This window comes from Pteropus medius, unplaced genomic scaffold (assembly GCF_902729225.1).
Source record: "Pteropus medius unplaced genomic scaffold, Ma_sr-lr_union100, whole genome shotgun sequence".
In the NCBI taxonomy this organism is placed as follows: domain Eukaryota; kingdom Metazoa; phylum Chordata; class Mammalia; order Chiroptera; family Pteropodidae; genus Pteropus; species Pteropus medius.
The window spans coordinates 2813033-2838522 of NW_024350319.1; the positions used below are offsets into that span (position 1 = coordinate 2813033).

A 25490-nucleotide genomic window follows, 5' to 3' on the forward strand; every position below is an offset into this window, starting at 1 on the left:
CTTATCGTTTGAAAGAGAAGAACCTTCCAAACTTGCTCTCCTTCGTCACCTATTAGATACTCAGAATAATTGTGATTAAATGACATATAAAAAGTAACACCCTTTCATTCAAGAAATTCCAGGTAAAAAACTAGACATTTTTATGAATACATTGCTAACTAAGCCTAGAATTACTGTCTGCATGCCACAGGCAAGAGGCTCACACCTTTCATTCTGAGCAGAGATTAAACAGGGCATGGTCAGGTATTGAAGAGATGGATTATGGAAACACTGAAAAATGAGTTTCATTGACAAGTAATACACAATATGCTAAGTAATGTGTTTTGTATGTACTTCATGTGCATTACATCTTCAATCCTCAACTTCGTGAAGTAACTGTTATTATTGTTCCCCTTGACAGAAGGCTTGGGGAGCCCAGATTACTTCTCCAAAGTCACTTGGCTAAGACATAAGGGAGCCAAAATTCTAACAAGGATCCCATTGCTAAGTTCACTTGAAGAATGTGAAAATGAGAGCAGTATGAGAAGACAGGTCAAGCTCACAGAAAAAATAGGAAGTGCTAGATTGACAGAGAGAGCATAGTGCCTTGAGGATTTTTGCTGTCTCCTGGATCTTTTTCCTATCTCATGGCTGATCTTGGTTGGTTGGTTGGTTAATTTTTAAAAATACAAAAATATATACTTTGTTGAGTATAATTCTCATACTATATAATTCACCTTATTTAAAGTGTACCATTCAACGATTTTAGTATATTCACAGAGTTGTACAACTATCAGCACCATTGATTTTAGAACATTTTCATCATACCAGAAAGAAATCCCATATCCATTAGCCATCATTCCCAATTTTCCTTCAACTTTCCCAGCTTTAGTCATCCTCCTAGGATTTGCCTATTCTAGAAACTTCATATAAAAAGACCATATACTATCTGGTCTTTTATGACTGGCTTCTTGCACTTGGCACGTTTTCAAGGTTCATCCATGGTATAGCATGCATCAGAACTTCATTCCTGTTATAGCCTAATATTCCATTGTATGGATATACCACACTTTATTTAACTATTTGTTAGTTAATATAATTTGAATTGTTTTCACTTTTTGGCTATTATGCATAATACTTCTATTAATATTCATATACAATATTTTATGTAGACATATGTTTTAACTTCTCTTGGGCGTATACTTAGGATTAGAATTACTGGGTCACATGGTAATTCTGTTTAACCTTTTGAGGAACTGCCATTCTGTTTTCTAAAGCAGCCACACCATTTTAGATTTTTACCAGGAGTGTATTAGAGTTCCAACTTATTTGATTTGTTTTTCCATCAAAACCTGACTGGTTTGTGAAGATTAATGTAAAGCCATTTTTTTAAAAAAAATCATCTAGAAGATACTATAAATAATAATTTTATTTATATTATTTTCAAGTAACAGTAATTTTGGATGGATTAATAGAAAGAGATGTTAAATATGATCTTAAAACTAAGACTAATTTTCTAGCTGTTGTACATATGTCAATAGCAAATTCACTCATTCATTCTAACTGGAATATAAACTCGGTGTGGGCAATAATTTTTGTTTATGGTTCACTGCTGTATTGCTTGAGCCTAGAATGCTTGACACGTAGTAAGTTTTCAATAAATATTTGTTGAGTGATTATTCTAACTGATAACTAGAAATAAATATTTCCTGCATTTTCCCTTCACAGTCTAATTCACAGTTAAAAAATAATAATAAAAGGTCACATATATTAAAAATTTTTTTTACTTGTCCTGAAATCCATGAGTAAATTATAGCCCAAATCAGGCAATCCTAACTCAAATTCTGAATTAATAGAGTCCAGATTACTGAGCTCTTATCATATTTTAAAGAAGACATGAAAGATTAGCATAAAAATGAATGTTCTCTTATAGAAAATTCAAAGAATGAGCTCCTATAAACACAGATAAACACCTTTTCATCTCATAATTAAAAACACACTCATGAGTTAAAAAAAATTTAGAGAAGAAAGTCAATTTTTCTAATTAGCAAAAAGATCTTTCTTCCCAGGAAAAAAGCTGACTTATAATGAGTTTTGTGGTTGAAGTAGAAAGTATCAGATTTAAAAGGCTCTCCTGGATCCTGGGTTCTTCGTGTATTTTCCACTTTGGCAGATAGGTAGAGATCAGCATTTGCGAGGTTTCATTTCCAACTCATGTGGTTTTATTTTCCAGTAAAATCATATACTCTGACCAGCATTTTATCTCAGCCTGCCTACTTGTTTCACCAGTGGTAGTAAAATGGTGATCCCTCAAAAGCAGTGTAAGGGCCCTCAGAGATTTCTTCTGGTCTTGGGTTAAAGTTATAAAGTAGAGCAATTGTGCCTGTATTACTTCAAGAACTTTCTCCTCAATACCTTTGTAGTGACCCCACTAGCAGAGCTTCATGGCCATTCACATACCCTCCTGTGCCCTTCTGTAGTTTGCTATGTATCAGTAAGTGGTAATAGAAAGGGAAAAAATGGACCTCTGCTAATAAGTATCTCCATACTGTTGTCCTGATGCCCTTTACAGTTTCATGTAAACGTGTTCATTCTTTATCTTGGAAACTCTTTTAATGTCTGGCACAGTGCCTTCTACTCAACAAATTCTTGTTGAATGAAAATTAATGAATGATGGTGTCCCTTCATTACAATCAATTCAAGTCAACCCAATAAATACTTATTTAACATTTTGTGTCTTCTTAGTACTGTGTTAAACTCTAGAGATTAAAAAAAAAAAGTAGACACCATTTCTGTGTGTGAAAAGCTCATAATTTTTTTAGAAAAACATCAATGGTGGAATTTTCAGACACCATGAAAAATTAATAGGGCAATTATTTTTAGATGAAATATCATTTTAGACCCCCTAAAATCAATTGCCTCTTCTGCTGTTTCATAAGGTCTGCTTGTCTTCTTTTTTATTTGCATATTCTTAACAGCCAGAAAGAGTCCTTAGATATGATTCCAAATATTTTTAAGCTCTGATGTTAAGTTTCAGTTATTCTTTTAGAACTCAATGAGCAGTTCACATTTTTAAATCTCTTTTCTCATCAATTCTGTACCTGTACTCGGAAAGCTAATTGTGACTGGGAAAAACGCAAACTTACTCACTGATACTACTTTATATTCATGACCACTAACCTCAGCTGAGCCCAGAGAGCCACCCAGTGGTCCCAATACATTTCACTGGCCAAGTCACTCCCTCAGTAAGCCAGATAATTATTTCATTACCTTTTCTCTCTTCTCTGATCTCCAACATCTTTCTCCCTCCTTGTTCTCTACAGATTACCTACTTTCTATTTCTCTGAGAAAATAAGAGCAATGAGATACACCACAATCTCTTTCATCTCCTGATGAATTGATATCTGTACCCACATACTTGATCTTCTCTTCTACTGCTGTGGGTGAACTACCATTGCCCTGAAGCCAATTCTCCACTTTTGTACCAGATCTTATCCCTCCTGCCTACTGGAGGGCACTGCTCCAGCAACATTCCCCTCTTTCTTCTGTCTCATCACCTTTTCTATCTTTACTGAATTATTCCCATCAGTTTTCAAACATGCTATAGCATCTGCCCTCTTGAAAAATACAGCCCTCCATTAATCCCTTTCCTCCACTACCTTATTTCTCTGCTCTTTATGGCAAAAATCCTCCAAAAAGACACCTATATTTTATCTGTTTCCTCTCTTCTCATCCTCTCTTTAATCTGAAAGAGTGCCACTAATGATTTCCCCATTGCCAAATCCAGCAGCTTATTCCTAGTCTTTCTCTTCCTTTCAAGAGCGTTACTATCAGGTGTATTTAATTTAGCTTTTTGATTCCTTCTTTTTGGCATTTAGGACACCACCCCCTGATGGTTCTCTTCCCTCCTTCCTAGATGCTTTTCATCAGTCTCTGACTGATTCCTCTTCATTTCCTGTAAAGTAATAGGCCCCCAGAGAACTATCCCAGGATCTCTTATTATCCCTACCTACACTCATTATCTAAAAGATCTCATACAAATGTATGGTATAAAACTCCCTAATTTATATCTCTAGTCCAGACGTCTCTCCTGAACTGCAGCTACCATATTTCTAACATCGTACTCAACATTTCTTCTTAGAAATTCAAAGATCACTCAAAGCTAACATTTTCAAAATCAAACACTCAGTTTCCTCTCTCTAGACTTGCATTACCCTTCTCGGTAAACGGCACTGTTTAAACTCCATCCTTCACATTATTCAGGTCATAACTATTGGCATTCTCCTGGATTGTTCTCTACAAATGATCAGCAAAACCTATTGGATCTGTCTTTAAAATTTGACCTCTTCTCACTACCTACATAGAAACCCTGGTCCAAGCCACATCATCTCTCATCTGAGTTCCAAACTGGTGCCCAAGCCTTCCTATAGTTCATTAGTTATTCACAAGTAGCCAGAGTAATCCTTTTCACATGCACTTCAGATCATGTCACTCCTCTGCTGGAAATCTCCCATTTTACTCAGAGATCAAAACCAGAGTCCTTCAATGACCCTATATGACCTTACAAGGCCTTCTAAATTTCTCCATCCTCCATAACTCTCTGATCTCTTCTCTAATCTCTTTCCATCTCCCTCACTCTACCAACCCTTATTGGCTTCTTTACTCTTCTTTGCATAGAACAAGCAAGGTCCTGACTCAGGGCCTTTGCAGATTGCCTAGAATGCTCTTCCTCCAGAAAGCCACAAGAGTTGATCATTTACTGCTCTTAATGTCACTTTCTCATCTCCCTAAAACAAAAAATTTTCTCCACCCCTACTTGTAACACTTCCTAACCCTTTTTTGCTTTATTTTAATTCTGAACATGTATCATCACAGGACATACTATATATTTATTTGTTTCTACTAGAATGTATGCTCTATGAACGTTGGGACTTTATCTGTTTTGTTCACTGTTGTAGCCCCAGCGTCTAAAGTAGTGCTTGGAGTATAGTGGATATTAAATAAATAATGTTGAATGAGTGATTAAATAAATGAAAGACACATTCACCATTATCACCATAAAATGGCAGTGTTTATTGAAAATCTGTTAACTATAACTAGAGCTAGGTGCACAAGGAACTTCAGAGACATATAAATAATACTGATTCCCTTCAACAAATAATCTATTATATGTTAATTAGCCCATGAAAAACAAAATAGAAATAAGAAATTCAAAAACTTTGTAATATATAGTTTTATATAAAAATAGTCCCAAACCAGAGTCAGTCATTGTTACTAAATTCTTTATCTAAAATAGTGCTTTGTGGTCTAGGTGATAATATAAGGTAGGTTTTAAAAGCAGAATTAAATTACCTAGTAACTATGGTTAATGACAGTTTGATAACACATTTTCATTTTGACTTGTGGTCTCAATACATGCGGTAAAAGGATTGGCCTCAAACCAATTAAGAACATGTATGTGGTTTTCTCTAACTGGAAAATATTCAAAGATGCCCTACTTACTACTTGCCTATAGCTGCCATTTTCTTATTTTCACATTTTAATTCTTATTTAGCATGAGGTTAGCATATCTTGTAGCAAATTCTCTGCTAATGTTTTTTTTCAGAAAGAATATAAGGCAACTATGTAAATACTTGAATTTAATGGCATGATTCAACCACAGATACAAACAATATAAAATTTCACTTGTCGAAATACAGCAATTTTAAAATTTTTATTTTTTAGAATGTATAAAAGTCATATGTCATAAATATCTTTTAATTCATAGTAATAATTGTTTTCTAATAAGCCCTTTATCATGTGTGAAGCCACCTATTCCATGCTTTCTTATCTCATTTATTAATTTATCTCATGATAACAATGATGTTATAATTTTTTTTTACAGATGAGTAAACTGAAGTACATAGAGGTTAAGTAACTGGCTCCAAGTCCCACAGTTTATCAAGGGGCAGAGCTGGAATTTGAACCAAGTCTGCCACTATATGTCCTACTTGTTCTTTTCATGGTGTTCATAGTGATGTCCTTGCTGGTGAAAGGAAAGAGGCAGCACTGGAAAATTTGCACTGAGGGTTTAAAAACCTGAGCTGAACTAGAGTAGCTACATGCTATGTACCCTCTTCCCCCGCACCCCCATCCCTGTCACCCTTAGAGAGATTTCTTTATTGCCTACTGAAGTTACCTTAATCTGGTAGTGGCAATGAGTTTAAAAAATAAAAATATAATTTCTGTAGTATTTTGATTTATAAATGCATTTATTACTTGGTAGTGTAAGGCTGATTCCTCTTTTCCTTCCTGGAGTTTTCTGTCTCAGCAAGCATGTCCTTCTGGATTTCAACAAGTCTAAATGGCTGCCAAGTTATAATTCTGGCTGGGATATTCTGGGGTTAAAGAAATTCAGGAGTTGCTGTGTAGACATATGGTAGTTACAGAACCTAAAGTAGAGCTCTAGGGATAAAATGCCAGTGATTTTTAAATTGTTTCTTCCCCATAAAGTCAATCCGCTATGACAGAGGGCAATCGACGATATTAGATAAAGAAATCAGGCCAGTGTTTGCTTCAGTACCCCAGGTACTATAATTAGAATAGTGCAGAAAAGATGGACATGACCTCTGATCAAGAATGACATGCAAATTTGCAAAGCATTCTATTCATTAAGTATAAGAACATAGGGTACTTGTCTTCACCATTGTTCAAATTTCAAGGTTATTTCTCTTTTAATCTAGAGTATTGATATTAATGCAATACAATTAACTTAGGAATCTTCAAGTAATATAACTAAACAGATAACATAGAGATAGAACCTAGACCATGGTCACAGCTATCAAAACCAGGAGGAAAGATAAAATGAGAAAATAATATTTAAAAAAATGCTTCACCTTATCTGAGTGGCTCTTAAGGGTGATGGAGAGAAAGTTGTTAAAAATAGCAAACTTAAGATATCAGAAAGGCAGCTTGCTGTTGACAATAATGGAGTAACTGGCAAGATGCACTGAAAGATAATTTAGTTGCAAATGTACTATAGGTCTGGTCTCAGGCAAGACATTCAAATGCACCACAGATATGTGGTAGCCGTATATATAGAATATTGATTGAAGCCCAGAAGTTGAGTGAGTCTAGAGAAGGAGCTAGGGAAAAGGCAAGCACCAAGGGCTGCCCCTCAATGTGGTGGGGTAAGAGGAGTCGGGAGAGGAGTCTAGGTGGAGGGTTAGAAGAGGGAAGGTGTCACTAAGCAGGTGTGAAAAAGAGGAGTTCCCACCCAGAAGATGTGACAGGGTCAGGTAGCCAAGGGAAGTAAGAATTTTGAGTAATTAAGAAGGACAGATGCTAAAAAAGAGGATTCAGAGGATTTCACCTTGGAAAGGATGCCATTTTAGAAGAGTAGTTTCAGGAAAAAAGTGAAAGTAGACATCACAACAAAGAGCTTAAAAAACAAGGATGTAATAACCAAGGCTGTAGAAAATCTGTCTGAGAAGCTTAAGAAAAGGAAATAAGAATTGGTAGTTCAAAGGGTTCAAGAAATGTAAACTTAGTGGAACTAGTGAAAACACTCATGTTATGAATGGATCTGATCACAGATAGTGGTGTCTAGGAGTCCAAGGGGGCCCTATATTTATCTCTGCAGATTCCCTTCAAGAGTTCAGCAACTGAGAGAAACCCCAGTCAGCTCATGAAAATCAAAATGTAAAATTATTTGTATTTTAATTCATTTAAAATATTTAAATAATTTAAAATATTTTATAATATGTACTGATGAAGCTTGATAATGGAGAACATGGCTTTGGTATATGGCAATAGTAAACTTTCTAATACTAATCCTCCCAGAATAAACAGATTTATTTCCCTCACCACCCATCACAGGCAGCACTAGATAGCTGCAGATTGCCACATGGGGCCTCACTCCTCTAAATCCTACAGCATATTGGAGGAGCAGACAAAAACAAGTCATTTCTCTGGTCTTCTGACTCCTGCAGAAAAAAGAAAGAGGGAGGGACTGAGGTGCAATGCCCAGTTCTTCCTGAGTAGAATCACCCCCACTTTCAAGAGGGAAGAGTGAGCCAGGGGCGAGACAAGAGACGGGGAGGTTTAAGGACACTCTCTCCTCACAGAAACCAGTAAATGAGGGAAGAAACATTCCTCAGTACCCTCCACTACTCCCAACCCCTACTCTTAAAATATTGCAGAATAGAATTTTTAAAAGAATTAAAAGAGAGGCTCAAACTTTTTGTTCCAAGCCAATGTCAATTAATAAATCTTCAAGTTTTAGCCTTAACAAATAACATTTGAAATTTTACCAAGTTTAATTGGCAGGCTAGAGATCCTCGATCATTCAATTATAAACACTTAGATAAATATATTTTGAAGTAATAATTTAATAGCTCTTTCTATCTCTCTTTCCTAACTGGGTCTCTCCCCTCCAGCTTCTCCATTCTCCAGCAGCAAATGATTTCCTTTCCCCTCATTCAATTAGCCACCAGGTCCAGTCAGTTTTACCCTCAAAATCCTCAAGACCCAGTCTGCTCTACTTCAAGTTACTTCTTGCATTTTCATGCTCCAGAGTATTGAACTTGTTGAACTTTCTCAAAAATGGCATTTAATCTAATTTATTTGTTTCAGAACATGCTGTTCTTTTCTACCTGGAAGGTTAGTCTTCCTCTACCCCATTCATATCTCTCACCCCATCATCACCCCACACCTCATTCTTACCCCTCACTCTACCTCTGGTAGAAATGCCTGATTCAAAGCCCTTGCACTGAACCCTTAGGCAGTGCTCTTTCCCAGAAGGTACTCATTTATTTCAAGCTATGTCCAGAGCCGACTTATTCACCAGGCAGATTAGGCACGGTGCCCAGAGAGTTCACTACTTTCAGGAGTCCACAAAAATGTTTAATTACATTTTAAATCAGAAGGAAAAAATGAACTGTTAAGTCAAAGAAAATGTTTTAATATATAATATTAATATATTTGCTTTTATAACAACAGTTGTAAAATACTACCTATAAAAATGTATACACACATGCACGCACACACACACGTACTATTTTTTTCTTAATGAAAGGAGTCCATGAGGACAAAATTGCTTAGGGCCCATGAAAGTTATGCTGTGGTCCTAGATAGTCTTGAATTTATTTTTTTACATTCTCAAAATAAAATCAATTTTGATTCATTTTTCAGTAAATGTTGCCTTCTGAAGGCAAACTAAAAAGGTAACCTTAAAAAAAATTGAGGAATAATTATTTCAAGCCAAACATAACTGGTGATTATAATCTTTTTTTTTTTTTAAGTTTAGAGACAAAAGAAGAACAACAATATCTCACCTCAAATTATATTAACATCTCCATTGATTCATTACGAGGAGGCAAGAACTATTTGGTTTGGGTCCAAGCTGAAAATGTACTAGGCATGGAGAAGTCAAAACAACTGCAAATTCACCTGGATGACATAGGTAAAGAATAAGAAAGTCTATATTTTTATGAATAAACAACTAATTTGTGCTGACCTAGTAGAATGAAGTCTAGATCTGAAAGTTCCTCAAAAGTTCCTCTAGATCACGATAAAGTATACAAGAATTACCATAATTTCTGCACAAGTGTGTGTGCTTTTAAAAATATTTATTAATAATTTCTTATGTTTGAGCATTGTTCTAAGGGCTAGGAGAAATAATATAAAGGTATCTGTTGCCCTAAATATCTTGTGATCTCCTAGAGAAGATGAAAAGAAATAAGGATTAGAATAAAGTGCTACGAGTTTTATGTTGTGAGAAGTATAGCATACTAAAGAATTTTTCTGTATACCCTATGGTGGAAGTTATGTTTTTGTTTTTATTTTGAAAAGTTTTACAAAACACATAGAAAATTGTGGAGAATTATGTATACATCTCTATGTTTATCAGCCAAATTTAACAAATGTTAACATTTTTTGCTTCAGATATTTCTAGATCTCGCCTTTTAAAACTTACAATGTAGAATAAATATTTTTATTAATTTAATCTATGATATTATTTTTAATAAATGTCTTTAGTCACTTATTATTGGAGATTTCCACTGTTTTCAAATTTTTACCCTTATAAACTAGACTGTCATGAACAACCTTTTGGCTAAAGTTTTGTGTGTAGTTAGTTTCTTCCTTAAAATAAATTCCAAAAAGTAATTAGGCCTTTGACAACTTGAACCTGTTACAATTACATCCTAACCCTAAAACCAGAGTTCAGCCAAAGGGCAGCAAGTGTGGATCACCCTCTATTGGGAGATCCTACTGCCATTTATTCCTGTTTTTATCGTAGTAGTCTCCTCTTATCTGTGGTTCCGCTTTATGTGATTTCAATTATGTTTGGTCAACCACAGTCCAAAAATATTAAATGGAAAATTCCAGAATTAAACAATTTATATGTTTTAAATTGTGTGCCATTCTGAGTAACGTGATGAAATCTCTAGGCATCTGGTTACATTCTGCCTGTGAATCATCCCTTTGTCTCCAGTTTCCAGCTATTATGTATATGCTACCTGTCTGTTAGTCACTTAGTAGCTGTCTCAGTTATCAGATTGACTGTCATGGTATCACCATGGTTGTGTTCAAGCCACCCTTATTTTACTTTGTAATGACCTCAAAGTGCAAGAGTAATGACGCTGACAATTTGGATATGTCAAAGAGGAGCTATAAAGTGCTTCCTTTAAGTGAAAAGGTGAGTACTATACAATAAGATATTATAAGAGAGAGAGAGAGAGATGGAGACAGACAGAGCACACATCTACATAACCTTTATTACAATATATTGTTAAAATTATTCTATTTTATTATTAGTTATTGCTATTAATATCTTGGTGTCTAATTATAAATTAAACTTTATCATAGGTATATATGTACAGGAAAAAACATAATATACACAGGGTTTGTTACTATCTGTGGTTTCAGACATCCACTGGGGGTCTTGGAACCACTTCCCTACAAATAAGGGGAGACTACTGTGTTAAAGATGATTTCAGCAAGCTAATATTTATGCAGCACTTTCTTCAGGGCTAACTGCTATTACATACATTATTTTATTTAACCCTCACAAAACCCTTATTTTGCAGAAGAGATTATAATGTATACAAGAGGAACTGAGGCTGGGTGGCATTAAGAAATCTGAGACTGCAGAGTTAGGGAACTTCTAATTCTAACATCCTCAATTCCTACCCTCAGTTTTTATTTAAAAGCACATTGCAATGTGTCTGACAGCTTTCCCGCTAATGATCAAAGGGATGTGATGCCTTCTTTTGGGGTACAACATGGATATTTTAGGGGGATCATTAGGGTCTTTGACTGGAATTAATATCTCTTCTCAACTTCTGTCTGGACTAAACTCAAGTATCTCAGCTAACAGGATTGGTCTAAAAATTTATCATTATGCTCTGAATACCAGATTGAAACCAAACACTGCTGACTATGGTGAGGAAAAGTAACTCCATTGTATTGTATATTCTTGGAATTATAGTTCTCTTGACCATGACCTACGCATTTTCATAAATTTACATTTTGAGGTAGAATTCTGCAATATGCCTTTTTCTTAAAACAGATTGCCTTTGATGGATTAACAATATTTAAAGGCTATCGTGTCCAGTATCATTTTGGCAATGTCATTTTTAGGAACTAAATTATTATTAGTAATATTACTGTCATTATCATTGTGATCTTATTATGATCTTATTATTATTGTACTCATTTATTGAACACTTACTGTGTCCCAGACAAAACACACATCACATTAAATTCTGGAAACAATCACACATGGTATGGTGCCCATTTTACAGATGAAGAAAAGGATGAAATAATTTGCTCAAGGTCACATAGCTAGTGAAGAGAAGAGCTAGATTTCATCCCAGACTTTCTGACTTTCCATAGCTAACCATCACCCCACTTCTCATAAAGGGAAAATCTCATGTAGTCGCCACCTCCAAATCTGACTTCTCACACTGTGAACCTGGGAGCCTCTTGTTTAGAGTTGTTATTTCTCCTGCACGTCCTCCTCCTCACCCTCCTTCTTCTCCTCCTCCTTTCTCATTATCCAAAATGGACTCTTAGAAACTCAGGTTGAAAAATACAAGTTAACGGTACAGGAGACTCCACCTAACAAAGCCACCAGCTTATTAATAGATGAGCTATATTTATCTGTGAAACTGTAAGAATGAGACATTGCAAGTTAGATAAATGAACTGCTTTATGAAACTGAAGACAGTGGACTCTCCTGGGAGCAATTTCCACTTAACAGCTGGACTTTAATTAAGCTGAAGAGGGTGCATCAAGAGGCAGGGCTAAGTTAATAGTGCAGTAACACTGTGCCAAAATTACTTGTGAGAGGAATGCTTAAACTTCTTGGATAAAAATTAAATTTTAATACAAAAAGTGTAGTGCCTTTTGGCTGCCATTTTGAACACTAATTCTTCTCCATTGAATAATTATGGGTTAATACATGCTGTTGGAAAGATACCAATAACAATAATCTGGTTCTTTATTTTAATACAATTAAAAATTTGTATTATAACATCTATGATGACTTGACAGTTTTGGGGGGATTTTTGTGTTTTATTTTTCAGTTTGTAAATAGTTCATGGCAGTTAAAACTAAATGATATATTGTTTATGGATAGATACAGATGAGGTAAAAAAATGAAAATCAATAGAATCATTACCATAAAATTAAAGACAGAAGTTACCTCTGGTAGGAAAAGGAAAGGAGATTTGGGAATGGTTGTTTGGCTGTCAATCAATGTCTTCCACAGGATCTAATTCAGTTTGTTTTCCAAATGGATGGTCAGTTCATTTTAAAATATTTATCATTTACTTCCTATTATAGATATTTTCTTTTATAGTTTTATCATATACTTTTATCATATACTAAGATTCCCATAAGATTTTATCAAACAATGAGAGCAAAAATTCAACATTTGAGATTTGTGCAACAGATTACATGTTCAAGTACATGTTATACAATATATATTCATTATAGTAAGCTCATTCAAATCTAAAGGCTTAGATCTTTGCTGCATTGACCTGCTCTGTGCTGACTCTATCGTAAACCTGACTTACGGTGATCTGCATTTCTCATGGGACTAAACAGACTTTTGATTCTTCCTTAGAAAGCTTGTGCTGATGTTCCAGTAGCAGGCCAAACTCAGGGGTGGGATACAAGAGAGGGTAACTAACATAGCCATGAGGGAGCTAAAGTGATCCCAAGTGGTCTCAGAACCTCCAAGGAGTCCACTTCTCTGACTCTAGAAATCTCTGAATACTAATTCTTATTACGAGAAACTTACACCAGCTAAAGGAAATCAACTATGGGATTCAGATGATAAAAATTTAGTGTAGTAAGCTCTTTAATTAGTCTAATTCTGCTACTACTACTTCTGTCCAATGCTAGGTTTAGCCTCAAATTTTAATTCTAAGTCTGTATCACTAGAGGGCAAATTTAGTATTTATATTTCTCTATAAATCATATACTTGTGTACATAATTTAAGATATGAAAACAATAATTTTGCCCAAAGAATACTCTATACATTTAGAATATATAAAAATTAATTCATAAATAATATTAAATTGCAAATGGTCCCTAAAAACACTCATACGGGCTCTTGAGTTCTTTGTTAAATAATACATCTAGCAAATTCATAGGTTTTTATTGTTCTAATCATGCACATAGAAGAAATGGAAAGTGCCAATGGTTCTATTCTGTTCGGACAGAACAAGCTTGCAAGTACAAACTTGAGAGTATTTACACAGTTTAGAAATATAGAGATGACTATTATACCATTACTCCTAGTGCAACAAAAGAACTAGTAAGACAACCAATCAGAATTTCAATTCCTGTTTGAAAGTTATTATAATAGAACATGCAATAACTGGTAAAATCTAGGGTCTTGTGAGACTTGCTTTGTTCAAATCATATTCTCAAGTACGGATTTGTTTTAGTGGAGAATAAAATAAGTTAGCAATAAATATAAGTATTCATACAAATTTCCCTCTAATACCAGAGAATAAAAATAATATTACTGTAAAAGGTCTCAGTTTAACATCTTAGCAAATCAAATTCTTTGAACTAAATTTAGAATACAAAACATCATCTCCTCCTAAATAGATGTAGGGAAGAAAAGCTATCTCCTTTATTTCTTTCTTACATTCTTTTGTTAATAAGGCCTGGCTCTGAAATTTCATTAGTTAGGATTATAAGGGGGAGAGAGGTGGGGAAGAGACAAGACTCTTAGAGCTCCATTTAAAATAAATGGGGAATGGGCTGAATAGAATTTTACTTAACAATTGCAATGTTCTCCCATATAACAGGTTAGAAACAAGAAAAAAAATCTCATTGTTAATTAGAGCATGGATTTTTTATTTATTTATTTTTTTTAGTACTTTGAGTTTTAACTTGTCTGTGGATTGATGAAAAGATACAAATTTCTCCCTAGGCAAGTTTTAAATTGCTGGGGTTTTGTTTTGTTTTGTTTTGTTTTCTAGTGATACCTTCTGCATCTATCATTTCCAGGGCTGAGGATATAAATACTACAGTGCCCAAGACAATAATTCATTGGGATAGTCAAACAAAAATTGAAAACGTTTCCTGTGAAATGAGATACAAGGCTACCACAAACCAAACTTGGAACGTAAGCTAACTTTCATTATTCTTTAGCATGTAAACGAATGAAAGAAAAGATAACCAGCAGTCAGAGACCGCAGTGGACTTATGATCTATTTTACATGTTCTTATCTGATTCTGTGTGATATTCAAACTACTCTAATTTTCATAATGATTACCACATGCTTCAAAACACAGAAATGTTTTCTGAAAAGGTTCTCTTGCCTTTGTAAATTGCTAAACAGACAAAGTTTAGCTAAGAGACAGCCATCTATTCGGCTCCTTGTAATTCAGTATCTTCTAGAGTAAAATTTACACTTCCATGCTGAGAGGCATCTAGAAAAATAAAAACTATTTAAAAATAACTTCAAATTTATAGTGTTTCTTTTTAAGTGAAAAAATGTGAAATTCAAAATGTGAGATCTCTTATTAGTATTGGCCTTAGTCTTAGATGAGCATAAGGTAAAAAATGAATGTCTAGACAAACTAACCATCCTTAAGTACCAATGGTAAGCTACCAAGTGTCTTAAGAGAGGCATAGGTCTAAGGTTAGTTAATAAAATCACAACACATGACAGTACCTGTGAATATTAATAAAAACAAACTAATTTGAACTATAGGAGAACACTAATCTGAGGAAAAAGTTCCAATTTTCGGCATTTGAAAAGAAATGCCATTTTATTATTTTCAAGTACATAAACTGCCATTTAGTCAAAATAATTAAGGCATAGAGTTGTCTGGCTTTGATTAATTAAGAGTTACATATCATGTATGATGGATATATGAATAAAAAAGATGTGATATATATACACAATGAAATTTTACTCAGCTGTAAAGAAGAATGAAATCTTACCATTTGTAACAACATGGATGGACCTGTGGGTATTAAGCTAAGTAAAAAAGTTAGACAGGGAAAGAAAAATACTATATGATTTCACATATATGTGGAATCTAAAAAACAAACAAACAAACAAATAAACAAAACAAAACAAAACAGACACATAGATATAGAGAACAAGCTGATGGTTGCCCAAGGGGAGGGGGTTGGGGAATGTGTGGAAACAAAAGAAGAAAATTAGTTCTGAGTGAAGATGGTGGATAGAACACACTCATCTAAATAAAATAAAATAATAAAATAATAATTCTCCTTTTAAAAAAACAGTTATGTATCATGTATGAACTAACTGGTTTTCAGGGAGTTAAATGAAATGATGTATATTTAACACTAATCTTTGGCGATTACGATTAGTGTGACTCCAAAGCCTTCTACTGCTTCAGCCTCATTGTTCTGAACATCTTGCTGGAGAGCAATGTGTTTAAAGAGGGTCAAGAAGGCAAGAGTAAAACTATATTGATCTCATGATATCTTCTAAAGATTGCCCTTTAAAAATAAATTCCTGATGTCAAATTTTTTATTACTCTTACTCATTTAAATCAGAAATGTGAATTTTACAGTTGTTTAGATTACACTTTTCATTTGTTTAGATTTGACTTCACAAGCTGCATCATTTGGTGAATAGCCCAGTAATGACACACTGGACTCCTTGACTAAATAATTATGGCATCTCTGTGCACAGCAACCCCATGCTTAAAGCCTGGGACAAGCAAGACAAACATGAAACAAAAAATCCACAGCCAATCTTTTGCCTGTGTGGAATTTAGGTAAAATTGAAAACAATCTAAATGAAATTCTTGAGTTTTAGAATTTGAGTTAATAGGGGTTTGCTCAGATAGGACACCTGGGGCCCTTGTGTAGTGTCACTGTCACGGCATGATACTGAGAATATGAATCTCCCTTATTCAGCATAAGTAAGAGGAGGTAACAGGCCATCATAATGTTTAAAAAAATAGTAAGGAATAGTTATCAGAATCTCTGAATAGGCTTTAAGAAACCAACTCTTGTTCTCTGTTCCCCCTGGTGTTTCTACATATACCATTGTGAGACTTGGTAACTTTGAGGTAAATTTGAGCTCAATTTTCAAAACCCTCTCTTTATCAGCAGCAGGCAAATGAAGGAGTTGAAAGAATATTCTTATCTCATTTAATCTTCATAACAACCTTTTGTGATAGATAGTATCAGCTCAATTACAGAATGATCTTGAAAGAGATTAAGACAGACTGTACAAACTTTACACTGTTAATACCTAAGTGCCTCTCACAGATGCTACATCACTTTGGGCGCCCCCCAAAAATATCTGGAAAATGAAAGAACAGGTTTTAAACCAAAATCAGTATCCTGTCCCTTCTACTATGATTTTTCCAAATGTAACCACTCACACAGAAAAAGATGAATTTCTGTTTCTATCCAGATGAGCTAAGTCTAGTCAGTAATAGCCAGATGAAGCTTTGTGTTGTGCATCTGCTACCCGTCAATTTTGTCTGGGTCATGCATAAAGTGTTGTCTTTGCCTCCATGTAGGGAGACAAGAAGTCAGAGTTAAGAAGAATGGGAGGACCCAAAGGACTACAGATTTGCTCTTCTACCTCAGTTCTACCTCCATCAGATATTGCTGGAAGGAGGTTCCTTACTTCAAAGTAGCAGGCAGCTACCAGGAAAGGCTTGTGGCTAAGTGCACCGGCTCTAGAGTTCAAAGCCTGGTTCTTCTACTCTCTAGTTGTGCAATCTTGGGCAAGTTCCTTATATACTCTGTGCCTCATTATTCTCATACCTAAAATAGGAATAAGATAAGCACCTACCTCAAATGGTTGTGGGGATGATCAAATGCTGTTAGAAGCTAGCCCAGAGTCTGGAATAGAGTTAATGTTCAGTAAATTCTGGATGTTATTGTTACTCTTCATCTTAACTTCCAGGGGAGACATGCAGCAGGCTTGATAGAGCAAAGGAAGTTCTTCTGAAAGTCAAAATCAGTACATTGAGAATGCTTTTCAGCCCTTTTTAGCTAAGCTGCAAGTAGACTGTGAAGTATCAGCCAGCTCCTCAGGCGATCCTGCAAGGCTGACACTAAGGGAAGAATATTTATCTACTTGTTGGTTATGTTCATGAACTATTTCCCTGGCGTCTCAAACTTGCGTCAAAAATCGAGCTCATAACCCTCAGCAGCAATCCTTGTCCACTTCTGTGTACACTATCTCAGGAGCATTTGCCATGTTGTATATACTTACCTGTTCACAAGTGTATTTCCCAATCCTTTAACTATGAGTCCCTGGAAGGCAAGGCTGTTCTATAATCATTTTTGTATCTACACTGATTCTTATATCTTGTTCACATAGATAATATTTTAAAACATTAGCTATTGGTATTATAATTTGCGTTTAATGGTGCCCAACAGCAGTGATAGTAAGGTAAGGAGATCTTCGCTGTAAATTCAAGTAAATTGATTAATGGCGACTCATTTCTCTAATTAAGCAAAACCAAGGTATTGGCAAACTTTTAATTCAAGGGACAAATAGTAAACAATTTAGGCTTTGCAAGCATAAGGTTTCTGTCCCAACAACTCAACTTTGCAGTTGTAGAATGAAAGCAGTATAAACAATAAATGAAGGACATTGTTGCATTCCAGTAACATTTCATTTTTATACACTGAAATTTGAATTTCATATAATTTCCATGCATCATAAAATAGTCTTCTTTTACTTTTCTTCCAACCATTTAAAAAATGTAAAAATCATTCTTAGTTTATGGGCTGTACATAACCAAGCATTCATTCTTTTCCTGAAATGTCTAATAGGACAGTATAGATAGCAAAGGGTCGAATCTTTGGCCTTTGCATTTCAAAAGTGGTATAAGATAGAAGACTTGGAAGAACCTGTGATTAGTCATGACTAAGCTTCCTAATAATTACCCACCTTTCATCTTCTACCAAACACTAGATCAAGATTATAATAAAGACTACCTGAGCAGAGAGAGGGAAAATGGGCCAGGGGCAAGATTAATGGGGAGGAATCAAAAGAGTTTGGACACTGGCCAGTCCCTGAGAAGGGCCGTGTCCCAGGCTGGGAGTCGGAGGAAGTTGTGATTATCGAACTCTCAAGACGCTCTTTCCCTTCACCCAAGGATGCTCCCAGAAACTTAGATGTAATTTCAAGAAAAGAGGTGTCTCAAACTGATGGAGATTAAGTTTCTATGCTCCCACATTCAGAATTGAGGGTCTAACTGGAAATTAATTGCTGTAAAAGAATGAAGTCATATTTCTTGCCCTCGAGATCCTATCCTCTCCATAGATGCTGAGTTAGGTCTTGCTCTCTCAATGTTCATTTTAGCCTCTGAGAGTATTACCTGGAGGTATCATCTGGTTTTGCTGGCAAGGCCTTAAGCAATCACCTGGCTTGCCTCATGGTAGAAACAACTCTGTTAACAGTTCTATAAAATTCTTCTTTCTAGCTTAGAATTCTAGCTGTACTTTAGGGTATTTCTCTTCTCCAAGAAGATTTATCTATAAATGTAAAGGCAAGAGACATATTGGAGAATAACCACTCATTTTCAAGAGAAGCTAATATGAAGCAGAGTGCATTAGAAAGTAAAACTTTTGGCACAAGTAAAATCTCTCCTGGATTCCAAGAGACGTCAGAGGCCACCCGTCATATTTACATAGTAGAAAATTCCAAGGGCCATGGGTAGAGATGTGGCTTATAAAAACTCTGAATGACATCTTTCAGGGAGCATGACATCCCCAAAACAGATATTTTAATGAATTTTACATTTTCAATGCATTGCAAGTTATAAAGATTTATGTTACGATTGGTTTTTAACAGAAGAATCCCGAAATGAGGTTGATACCTTGCTTTTTTCAAAAAAAAATCTTAATAGTTTCAATTTTTTCTTTCATGAGTGTCTAGTAACTTATTTTCCCCCAGTTGCTGCATAAATGCATTTCTAGACACCTTTCGATCATGCTTCACATTTTCAGTAAATCCCTTTATCACAATATACTGAAGGTACTGTGTAAATGGCTTGGTTTCTCTCTCCCACCTAAAGCAGGTCGTTTGGGGGTCCTTTTTCATTATATTTTATAGCAGTTTATAGTGCCCCAGATTATGATTTCTAAGTTTATACCTCAGTTATTTTCTTGCTTATCTTCCATTGAATTTTTCCAGTTCAACTTTCATAAATGTTTTGTTTTTATTCTCCCCCCCTGCCTCTCTCTCTCACACACACACACACACACACACACACATTAGGCATTATAGAATCTGCATAAATCTGCAATAAGAACCAATTTAACAGATTAGCTTATGAGTAATTTTTTCTAAAAGTCAACATTAGCAAGTGAAATTATTTCACTATTCATGAGTAATTATTGATTTAAATACCCAATTCCAGAAAGAGATCTAAAGGAGGGGAGAGACAGGATTCAAACAATTGCTACTATGTCCCCCATTTCTCTCACTCCATTAAAATCAGCTATTCCAAAATTAAGAGTATATTACATTTGGATTTCCTTGAGATTTAAAAGCTTGAGAGAGTTGTCAAACACAATGTGTATTTCATTTTTAATGTTAAATAACATGCATTTGATTATGTATGGCCATTTCATATAAAGTACCCTATTTCTCTTTATTTTCCCAGAAGAGTGCCTGAAACATAACAGGTGCTCCATGCATTTCTACTAAATGGAATAATCGTTCGTTTTAAGAGCACGGTGTATCATTTCATTATTGTTATTCATCCATTTTAGGTTAAGGAATTTGACACCAATTTTACATATACGCAACAGTCAGAATTCTACTTGGAGCCAAACACTAAGTATGTATTTCAAGTGAGATGTCAAGAAACAGGTAAAAGCTACTGGCAGTCCTGGAGTTCACCCTTTTTCCATAAAACACCTGAAACAAGTGAGTGTATTTATATATTTAATCTCTTAGGCTTTTCTTTTGACCTCTCTCTCTTCTAATCATACACATTTTTTTTCTTTTTGACTTTTATCAAAGTCGACAAAACTATTTTAGGGTAGGTGGTAACATTTAAATTGTCATTTTGCTTTGGTTTTGTTAAAGAAGACTACAATTAATGTAATGGTTCTCAAACATTCCTGGGCATAAAAACCAGTGAAAGCCACCTGGTAAGTCCCTCCTCCACCAGTCTGAGGTGCAGGGGGGTGGGGGGGGGCGGGTGCTCAGGCATCAGCATTTCTTAAAAACATCCTGGGTGATTGTGAAGCATATAATAATCCAAGACCTTGTTTTGAAAAACATTATTAAGAGTTACAGTCAACATGTTAGTTCACTCTGATAAAATATATTCTCCTAAAAGAAACACAAATCAAATCATATCAATAAATATTGATTACCTACTGTATGCAAACAATCAGAAAGAGTTAAAACACTTAAACATAGGATTATTTTATTCTTGTCTCAAAATCTGGCTGAGTTATTATTTAATCTTTAGGGATTTCCTGCTCTTAACATTATTAGTTTATTTTTCTACTCATTGACACATGTCATTCAATAAAATATTAGCCAAATAGACTTTAATTATAAGCAAATAATAAAATGAATCAATTGTAATTGTCATCATATTCCATAATGGCCCCATTATTCTGAAGATGTCGTCCTATTATAGGTAATTTATACACTAGATTTATTTTTTTCTTTTCAGAAGTGAAGAACTTAATTATAACCACAATATTGTTAATATCATCTTTATTATAGCAAAATATCTTAAAATTGTGTTTTATGTAGGCAAAGCACTTTGAAACACATTATAAATATTGATGTAATTAGAGTAAACCAAGTTCCAAAGACTAGCTTCAAAGTTCTCTTGGCGCCCTCTAATGCCCAAATCTTAGATACACATTATGAAGGGAATCTATACTGAGTCTCAGTTCTCTTTTTTACACATTAATTTTTAATTCAAGATATTCTGTCTTCAGTTGATACTGCTAAAATTCTCAGCAGTTTAGATGTCATTTTATACTAGTCATAATTTAGTCGATAACCCATTATTTTTAAATGAAATGTAGAATTGTCTAGCAAAATTATTCAAGTTGATAACTAACGTTTATTTACCACTTATGAAGTACCAATATGTACAAGCTTGTTTGATCTTTGCATTAGCTACATTTAGTAGTGTAATTGGTACCATTTTAAAAATGAGGAAACTGAGGTGTAAATTGCTAAATAGCACATTGCTAGTGAGAAATAACACCTAAACTAGAATATAAGTTTTCTTACCCATCACTAGCCCTCAGCAATCTCATCAATTTCTTTAACCAATTACATCAAAATGGAGGAGCAGTTTATTAAAGTATTCTACAAGTAAAGTATAAGACCACATTTTTTCTTCTTTAAAAGGTCTTAAACCTTACATCAAATGAATAGGAACGTCATAGCTACCATGCAACAAGTCTAAATTAAAAGTCTTCATTTCCCAAGGAAAAAAATCACTTAAAGCAAAAGTGCCAGTTAAAATTAAATATTCTTGAAAACTTGCACCTATACAAGTTTAACATGTTAGCTAAGAAGAAATATAAACTATTCTTTTGGTATGAATTCCTTTCTAAGGCATATTAAACAAGAAACAGTAAAAGTGTATTAGGGAAAGTGCTAATATTAAATCTTCTTAAAAATTTATCTCTTTTTTTATATTTGTAAAAGCAATGCAAGTCTATTGTAATACACAACCTAGAAATCACTGCCATTTCCAATGCACATATTTTTTTAAATTAAGTTTATTGGGGTAACATTGGTTAATACAATTATATAATTTTCAGGTGTACATTATAATTTACCATCTGTATATTCTATTGTGTGTTTACCACCCAAAGTCCAGTTTCCTTCAGTTACCAATATTTGATCCCCTTTACCCACTTCACGCTTTCCTTATGGCCCTATATTTGACCTCTTTTATCCCATCTACCTCTCCCCTACTTCCTTACCCCCTACCCTCTGGTAATTACCCACTAGTCTATAGTCCATGTCCATGAGTCTCTGTTTGTTTGTCCTGTTCCTTTGTTACTTTTAGGTTTATATCCCACATATAAGTGATATCATGTGATGTTCAACTTTTTCTGTCTGGCTTATTTCACTTAGCATGATTATCTCAAGTTCCATCTACATTGCTGTGCAAATATCTTTATGGACATGATTTTTTAAGTCTTTGGAGTAAATACCCAGTAGAGGGATTGCTGGATCATATGGTAGATCAATTCTCAGTTTTTTGAGGAGCCTCCATACTGTTTTCCATTGTGGCTGTACCAATCTGCAGTCCCAACCGGCAGTGTATGAGGGTTCCTTTTTCTCCACATCTTCCCCAACATTTGTTATTACTTGTTCTGTTGATTATAGCCATTCTAACAGGTGTGAGATGGTACCCATTTTGGTTTTGATTTGCATTTCTCTAATAGCTAGCTATGTTGAGCATCTTTTCATATGTTTGTTGGCCATTTGTATGTCCTCTGGGGAGAAGAGTCTGTTCAGATCCTCTTATGCACATATTTTAAATAAGCGCCATAGTGTATATACTGTTTAAATCCTGATTTTCTTATTTCATCTACCTTCTTAAGTTTAAAAACCTATTTAATGGCCACATAGCATTCTAATTTATGAATGTACAATAATTTATTTCTCTATTTAAACAATATCTAGATTATTGCATTTTTTCCATTATCGATAAACTTCTTTAAATAACTTTGCATATAAACTCTCCTTTCGTTTTTAGGTCTTATTGGCTCAAGAGTTAAGCACATTTTAAGATGCTTGATGCAAGTTGCCTAATTGCTTTGTCGTAAACCTTTAATATCAGATTTTAAAATGCCTTTTTAAAAAGTTTCCATGAAAAGACATTCATACATTCAGTCGTTCATGTCCATTTAGCCTATACCATGTACCAGGCACTTGCTAGGCGCTTGCAGAATCTCAATGCACAGAGACAAAGATCCCTTAATTCTAGAGAAGATAGTCAATAAAAAAAAGCATAATAAAAAAATAAATTACATAGCATTATAAATAAAGATATAAATGAGAGCAATATGGATGAAATCTCACAAGTAAAGTTTGAATTATTTCACAGTTGAAAGAAATAATAGTCTCTGTAATGCTTTAGTTAACCAACTTGTTCGATAGTGGGGTTTTTTGACCAGCCAAACTTTCCCAGCTATTAAAGGTTTGTTTATTTATTTATGAAGAAACACACCCCAGGCAATAATGCTCCCTCCATGCAGGAATTTCCTGTTTTGTTCTAAAATTATGTGTGTATAACTAAATTGATTCATCTCAAAACAATGTGTTTTCCCCAGTCTTATGACTTCTTTAGTCAAAGGTTTTAAGCCAGCCCTGTTCATTGTTCTTGTGCATCTAGGTTAACACACCTTTGAATACCCTTCGAAGGGGTATTGACCATTAGGAGAGCACATAATTGTGTTAACTATCCTGTAATCCAACCCCCATCTTGCTTTCTCCCACCTCCACATACATTTGCTCCTTAATTTCAAATGCATAAAAAAAGCTGCAAAACTGTTATTCTCAGGAGCATTTGAGGTCTTGCTCCCCAACATGTCACTGATTTGGCGCAAATAAACTCTTATGTAAATTCGGAAATGAATAAACAAAAAAAAAAAAACAATGTGTTTTCAAAATTATGCCCAGATGACACTGCAGAGCAAATCATGAAGTAGGTATGGCCCCTAGCATTCTTCCACATCACTCTCCCTCTAGATTGTGATTTAAAAACCTGGACTCCCAAAGAAACCAAACAAACTCATTTATAGCAAGGGTTAAATGACTTATAAGACTTATTCTCTTTTCCATCCTCAGACTATTTAGATTTTAATGAAAAACAAAGCCTTACACTAAAAAAGAAAAAGAAATCAATCAACTTCAGAATGTAATATCAGGCTTTTGCCTTCAGAATGTAATATCAGGCTTTTGCAAACACACAGGAGAGGTTTCTCTGGGTTAGAAACTCATATTTTTCTATCCTGGTATAATAGCAAGAAGTTAATTAAGGGTTATTTAAGGTTAATTAAGAGGCTATTTCAGGGTAACTTTAGGATAATAAATAATAATAGCTAACATTTATTGGATGCTTGCTACGTGTTGGGCACTGTGATAAATATTATATATATATATATAAATTGCCCTTTACTCATCACTACAGGCCTATAAGAGAAGTGTAATTATTATTACAGTTGTACAGATGGAAAAACCCAGAGAGATCAAGCAGTTTTGCCAAATGCTACAAAGCTGGTAAATGATAGAACCAGGGCATAACTCAGGCTGTGAGATTCCAGCACCCTTCCTAAGAGACCTAGAAGGGCCCCATGTCATCGCCCTCTTAGTCACCTAACCAAATTCCCCTCTACACATTAGCTAAGAATAAAACTATGCCAACAGCACTCCATTAAATGCAATGTTTGTTATTAAAATGTAAATACAGGAGAAAAGAGTAAACCATAAGATGCTATCAATTATTTCTACTTTGGCATGAAAACAAGATGTGGAAGTAGATTTGAGTTAAGGTTATGAGAACAAAACCACAGGGCTCCAGGAACCCTGGGGTAGGATAAGGCAGGCTGAGATGAAGATAAAGTACAGGTGCAAGAGGTGGCCTTGTCCAAGACAGAACCACTGCAGGGCAATTCATAATGTTTTTCCAGCTGATCCTGGTTCAGTATAGTATCTAGAAAGCAGTGCTTCTCAGAGTGGGGCCTGTATACCATCTGCGTTAGAAATGCTTGGAAACTAGTTTAAATGCAGATTCCTAGATTCCTCAGCCTCTAGCCAACTGATACTTCTGCAGTAAAGTGTAAGAGCCACTGTATCTAGAGGTTAGACACACCTTTGGAGAGGGACAATAATTGTAGGGTGTGGGCTCTATACTGTTAAGAAAACAATCCCATTTGCAATAGCATCAAAAACAATAAAATATTTAAGATAATTTAACCAAGAAGATGAAAGACCTGTACACTGAAATGTGGACAGAATTAAACAGCACATTAAACAGACCATGTACT

At 34.8% G+C, this 25490-nt stretch overlaps 1 protein-coding gene across 1 annotated transcript in view; it reads left to right on the forward strand.

The window, feature by feature from the left end:
- IL23R (interleukin 23 receptor) overlaps positions 1 to 25490 on the forward strand; it is a 56988-nt gene that overhangs the window by 13570 nt on the left and 17928 nt on the right. The window contains exons 5-7 of the mRNA XM_039838534.1: positions 9261 to 9421; positions 14464 to 14609; positions 20217 to 20373. Coding sequence (XP_039694468.1) covers positions 9261 to 9421; positions 14464 to 14609; positions 20217 to 20373 — 464 coding nt within the window. The remainder of the gene's footprint in view (positions 1 to 9260; positions 9422 to 14463; positions 14610 to 20216; positions 20374 to 25490) is intronic.